Raw genomic sequence first — 6,609 nt, 5'->3', positions numbered from 1 at the left:
CTGATCAAAAGGTGGAAAACGCAGTACAGAATTTTAAATTCTTATTGACTCCAGGCATCCTGGAGTCATGGAAGTTGGATAAACCCCTGAAACTATTGCTCTGAGGTAATCTTTAAACATTAAACCAAAAATATCCCTTGAAGTCTTCTTAAAACCAAACAATAGTTTAACTAGTAAAAAATGTCTGTCTTGACCATTATGCTCTTTTAAGAACTATCTACTCAGAACCAAATTGACAACAGCAACTCAGAAGTTTAGACAGAAACCTTAAGGGGCAGTGAGTTTATGTTATAGAGGGAGCAACAACTTAGAAAAGGAGGGTGAGAATGGTTACACAACTCTAAGAGTGTACTCAATGTCGCTGAATTGGAAACTGTTGAATTGGTATATGTTTTGCTATGTATAGTCTCAACAAGAGCAACAAAATAAAAATAAATAAATTTTTTTAAAAAAGGGAAAAAAAAATTTATCCTGATAACAAGTTTTTAATAAACTGTAGGATGCAAAAAGGCTACCTTTTCACAGAATTCCCAACAGAGATGGGTATGTTTTCTCAACTGTTAGTCAAAATCAAATCTTTTCTCTCCTGCAAAATAGTACTAAAAAGAAAACCAGTAACTTCCTATTATCTTTGAGGGGCTTAGAGGAACCTGGAGTATTTCCCGGAAAGCTGGGCCCAGGCCTTTCAATGCAGAGAAGAATGCCAGCCTTAAAGGGTCTGAGTTATATCAGGGGCCAGATGTTTAGCCTCATTTCAAAGTCAAATATAAATGACTCTTGGATTGTCTGATGTTTTACAGTCTCCACATTTAAGTCCCTCTCTATCAGTGTCAGTGTAGATCCATACGGGAAATGGCATCTCTCTTCACTTTTCTTCCAAAGATTTCAAAGTACTTTGTGTAACTCAATAACATACCCACAAAAGAAAAAAAGAAGACAGATCTTGTAACTGTGTTACAGATTGGCGGCAGACTTGCTCCAGAGCGCAGGCATTGTTATACCACGTAAGCAAACAGTACCACCAACTAACACCCACCACATCATCTCTCAGAGGAATGCCTGTCTCCAAACTCTCCCTCAACCCAACATGGTCTTTAGTCCACTGAGAAATCTACATAGGGCTTGCTCCTTCTTCTATTAAGACTGTGGGCACAAGGGACATGCCTCACTGGCTTGTCGCTTACCAGTGCCTGTTTCACCTCTTCGGAGACATCAGCTTCATCCCCCTGAAAAGAAAGAAGGAAGAGAAACAAGAGGATCATAGTCACAGTCATCCTCGAAAGCAACAAGGTCAGCTTCCATCAATGATGCATCTTGGCATTTCAAACATGGGTACTGAGATGCTCTGTTACTATTGCTTTTAACGGCATCATAGGCAGGCACGTTGGCAACCACAGTTGGGTATCTTCAGGAAAGAAAGACTTTATTTCATCTGTAAATAGTGATCAGTCTCTGTGGCCTTATAACAATGAAATACTTTTACCTAAAGAATAGTTTCTAATGGATGACTATTCCTGTCTTATTTCTTGTCTCACTGAATAGTTTATCTAATTTTGAAATGAGTCACTGGTAAGCAGGGACCTTTGTCCAAGTTAACTGGTTGCTTGATATTTAAAATGCCAACAACGAGGCTATTGAGTAAGGTACAGAACAAGACATGGAGGAGGGTGAATTAAAGTACTGAATGTGTGTTTGTAGTTAGAAAGCATTGGTGCACCTATCTTTATTTTAAAGGCTAAGTTAATCTGTGTTATATATATATATATATATATTGTTTTCCTCCAAAAAGGGTAAAATTGAGTCAAATGAGTTTGTGTTGCTTACAAATTTTAAGTTCTTTGAAATCTCCATGGCTCCTCTAAATATTTAGTTGGAATCTCTGCTTATACGAGGTACTAAGAAATTTTTGACTAATAACATGGCTTTCAGGGAGTATTAGGCAGGACTGCTAAAACTTGACAAGCTTATTCATTTATTATATCTTTTGATATGACTGTTGGAAATTTCCAGTTTTTTCATTCTTCACCAATTATTTACTGAGCACCTACTATGTGCTCAGCCCTGTTCTAGACACTGGGCATCCAGCAGGAATATAACATATGAGTCCCACACTAGGTGACTCTTTCTATTTTTTTCCTCAGTAATATTTCTTGACAATCTGCAAGATTCATGGCACCATGTGGACGCTTTCTTTCTTTTCTTTTAATTAAAGCAAGTTCCATTTTTCATTCCTTAAAAAAAACAATGAGCACACACTTTATGTAGGAGTCTGATACATTGTTTATATCTCTTTGAAACTCAACAGAAAGGACAGCAGCCAAGGGTAATGTGACACGCCCAGCACAGACCCATTCACTTACGTCGTTTGTCCAGAAGTTGATGCCCGTGCCTCTTCGCCGTTCCTTGGGTCGCCTCCTGTCTCGGCTGGACAGCCTGTTGGAGGACTGAGTATCTAAATCTGCTTCTTCGCTCTCTGGCCAGAGATAAACAAAGTACGGGTCTTAAGGACATGGGGCACATGCACTGGGGAGGGGCCTGCATCTAATGAAGCTCTACATACCATTTTTGTCCATTTCCTTTGCAATGTTTGTGGTGGTCTCTGAATTCTCAGAATCAGGGACTGAAGACCTACTTGTTTGTAGCAGATAGGAACTGGTGTAGAGTGAAGGTCTTGATCCAGAGGGAGATACTGGTGTTGTGGGTTTGTCTGGCTTAGCTGGACACCTCAGGCGACGATAGACAGACTGGAAATAACACACAGGATGAGATACTAGAGGTCAAATCCAACCAAAAGAGAAGAATAGCAGGTTTATTCAAAATAGGCTTTTCTCCTATATCAAGGGGCTTATTAGTAGTAGGTGTTCAATAAATAGTTATTGAACTGGACTAAAGTCAATTAATTAACCAGAAAGGAAAGAGCTTCTCAACTGCTACTCTGCTAACATCATCACACTGGGAGCAGTCCAGAGAAATCATTCCCAAATTGAGCAAAGGGCAACTAGACAGCATTAACCTTGTTAATAAAAGTCCTTTGATGCTGGGAATGAAATAGGTAGAATGACGACCCTTTTAAGATAGAGAGCGGAAAGGCAAGGTTTACATAGGAAAATCAAAAGCTCAGGAATAGAAGCACAATATAGGGATTATCTGACAGCAGACGCCACAACTGAGCCTTTGACCAATTTCTGAGTATGCAGCTAACCTGCCATACCCACGCTTGCTGAAATTTTTCTTCCTAAGAGTTAGGACAGATAGAGCCTGATGATAAGACTTCACTTGGTTTGTTCAAGATGCAGAGATAGAGAATTCTTACTATGCATTAAGTTTACAGCAAGGAGGTTGTATCCTTTTTTGTTTATAAGTTATAAAGGTAGAAGCAATAAAATAATCTTTGGAGTCAGACAGAACTTGGCTCAAATTCTAGTTTCAGGATTTACTAGCTGTGTGACCTTGAACAAGTTACTTAACGTCTCTAAGCCTCCGCGTCCTTGTCTGTAACATAGGGATGACACCTTCCTTTAAAGAGAGGGCTTTGAGGATTAAATGAGATAATATCTGTTAGGTGCTTAGAACAGTACTTGGTTGTAAAGCAAAACCAAAACAAAACAAAACCCCAAATCTGTTACTGTTGAGTCAATCCCAAATCATGACGACCCGACCTGGTAATAAGTACTCAATGAATAGTGGCTGATAAACAAAACAAACGACAGAACCTTAGTTCATGGAACTCTGCCATTCAGAATTAAAGCAAGTAGGTGTTTCTTTTTTCTATAACTGTGATGACCATAAAATTTATCATCTAAACCAAGATACTTCCAAGAGTGAGAAGGAGTGGTACTGAAAACTGGACAGGACAAATAGGTGTAACTGGCACCATCTTAGGTAAACCAGCTTAGGTAACCCTATAACTTTGACTACCAATTCCACTTGACAAATGGAGCAAAAGTCAAAATGTTCACCTCAATAGTGACACTCTGGGGACATGGGATTAAGGGGTGATTCGTAAGCTCTTAGATTTTCAAGAGCTTGGAGAAGCAACATACTAGTGGTTAGGAGTGCAAGCTGTGGAGCCCCACTGACTAGGTTCAAAACCTTGCTTGATTGGCTGTATGTTATCGTGGACAAGTGACTTAACTTCTCTAAGACTGAATTTCCTCATATGTAAAATAGGAATAATAGTATCTATCTTATAAGGATATAATAGTATCTATCTTATCAGGATGTTTTGAGGATTAAATGAATTAATACAAATGAAATACTTAAAATATTGCCTGGCATAATGTAAAAACTCAATAAATCTTATATTTTTATTTGTATTTTATTATACTATGACCCCTGGAGGAAAAAAAATTGTCCCTTAAGAACTGATATCCTCTGAATTCTTTCAGTCACACAGGTTTGCTAACTAAAAGCAGTCATAAACAGTGCTTTCTGGGAGCAGTTCACTGCTAAATAAGACACGGTGCTTGAGTTATCAGTGGGGGAGATCTCCCACATGAATTACCCTGCTTTTAGCACAGGATATGTCAGCAATAACGAACTTACTTACCTCTTCATCCAGGCTTCCAACCCACGGCTGTCGGCCCTCCCCAACCTCCTTTGCCGGCACTGCTGAAGGCTCACTCTTCTCTGAGCAGCCCTCAAGCCCTTCGGTGTCTACAGGCTTCTCGCCAGGCTGCTCCTGAGCTTGCCGCTCTGCCCTCGACCGGCTGAAAGTTCTTTCTGCCTCTTGAAGGTCTGTTAGGGTTACACCCTGGGAAAATATCACAAGGTCAGGGAGGAAAGATGGTCTTCAGTTTCGTACTAACCATGGAATGACTCTTGATAAGTGAGTAGGGAAACTCCCTAAAAGATCTAATATCAAATTCCAAAAGAAGATTCCAAAATGCATAACGAGGCCATTGCAGCAATACATGCTTAAAATAAGCACCTCAGTTTGCAAAGAATCTAGACCTCAGTCCAAGTATATTTCAAACGTAATCCTTTAGCTTTTTCAATTTGATCTCCTGAAAATAGGTCACCATTGAGGTCTGCCTGTGGTAGATGTACTTTTTCCATTCCAAACAGTTCTCAACAGCTTTATTTGAAAGCTCCCTACCTTCCCAAGATCAGATGAAGATCAACTGAGATTTTCTGAACATCAGATACTAGAAAAATTTAATTGTACTCAGAGAAAGCAAAACCAATTTCAAAAAAAAAGTGAAAACAACCACACCAAAAAAAAAAAAAAAAAAAACCACCAAAAAACTTTTACTAATTTTTCCACTAACACCATTTCCCAAGTAGCTCTAGGAATCATCATCGAGAGACACCCCAATAATTAATGTTCCCCCAGCAGGAACAAAAGGACAGCAAGATAGAAGAAAAAAAAAAAACAAATGACAAGGAGACACCTATATCTGCAGGAGAGGGGAGAAAAGGAGTTAGGAAAAAAGTAAGCTGATTCAAACTTAAGTAGTTCTGTGCTTAAGTTCTCAGAAGAAGGGGTGCATTCCAAAGCCGAAAAGTAGTTGAGCTGATACCACATCCACGAGTTGCTTTTTTACAATCCATTCATTTATTTACTCAATCTCTTAATAAAGAATCATTGAGTGGAACTACAAAGACAAAGCAACTTCTGTACTCAAGAACCTCTTAATCCAGTATAAAGAGATAAGAAAACAGATGGCTATAATGGAATGGGAGCCCTGGTGGCACACTGGTTAAGAACTAAGACTGCTAACCAAAAGGTTAGCAGTTCGAATCCACTAGCCGCTCCCTAGAAACCCTATGAGGAAGTTCTACTATAGGGTCGCTATGAATTGGAATCAACTTGTTGGCAGTAGGTTTTGGTTTTTATAATGAAATGTAAGTGTTAAGACAGAAACACAAGAATACACAAGAGGTAGACCTGAGTTTTGAAGAATGAAAAAAATAAAGAGTTGGTGGAAGGAGAGGAGAAAAAAGATGTTATGGAAAGAGGGACTCTCTGGACAAGAAAGGCCATGGGTGATTCAGAAATCTGTAATAACTTAGCAAAATTAAAGCACCCAAGAGAAGAAACAGAAGTTGGGGGAGTGGTGGCAGAAGGGGGTTAGATGAATTTAGGAAAACAGCAAAGGAACATGGATTTGACCTTTGGATAGATCTTCTTTTAGGGGTTAGGGGTTCCTTTGAGAATCTCATAAAGACTAATGAGAATATAGTAAAATCTTCTCTAAAGTTATGTACACATTTTAAGATCCCTTCAAGTTCTGACATGGATTTTCACTCCCTCTCTACTGAATCTTTCCTTTCAAGATATATAGTGTCCCATTCTCTCCTAACTTCCATTCTATGTCCCCCTCTAGCTACTTCCCTATCTTTTTTATCCCTTAATAAGCAAACATGAAATCATTCCAGAGTAGTTTATATTCTCCTACCTTTTATTCCTCATTCATTTATTCAAAAAATGTTTGTTTATTTACTGTGATTTAGGAGATAATACTGCAGGCACTGTTTCCTGTCTTAGAATGTAACCTGCTGGAGCTGGACTCACAAGGACCCACAAGGACTCAACTGGGCCCTGAGGTATAAAGACAATAGCTAGGACAACCTTGGAAGACATCTCTTAGGGAACCTTTCACATGA

The 6,609-nt window shown here is 39.0% G+C and overlaps 1 protein-coding gene across 6 annotated transcripts in view; it reads right to left on the bottom strand.

Annotated features, from left to right (window-relative positions):
* PPP1R12B (protein phosphatase 1 regulatory subunit 12B) overlaps positions 1-6,609 on the bottom strand; it is a 266,457-nt gene that overhangs the window by 102,737 nt on the left and 157,111 nt on the right. For all 6 annotated transcript variants that reach the window (XM_049858426.1, XM_049858427.1, XM_049858432.1 and 3 more), the window contains 4 exons: positions 4,550-4,753; positions 2,561-2,744; positions 2,361-2,473; positions 1,185-1,226 (listed from right to left, as the gene is read on the bottom strand). In XM_049858426.1, the coding sequence (XP_049714383.1) occupies positions 1,185-1,226; positions 2,361-2,473; positions 2,561-2,744; positions 4,550-4,753 (543 nt within the window). The remainder of the gene's footprint in view (positions 1-1,184; positions 1,227-2,360; positions 2,474-2,560; positions 2,745-4,549; positions 4,754-6,609) is intronic.

This window comes from Elephas maximus, chromosome 18, assembly GCF_024166365.1.
Source record: "Elephas maximus indicus isolate mEleMax1 chromosome 18, mEleMax1 primary haplotype, whole genome shotgun sequence".
NCBI classification, from domain to species: Eukaryota; Metazoa; Chordata; class Mammalia; order Proboscidea; family Elephantidae; genus Elephas; species Elephas maximus.
This window is presented reverse-complemented; position numbering and strand designations above follow the sequence as displayed.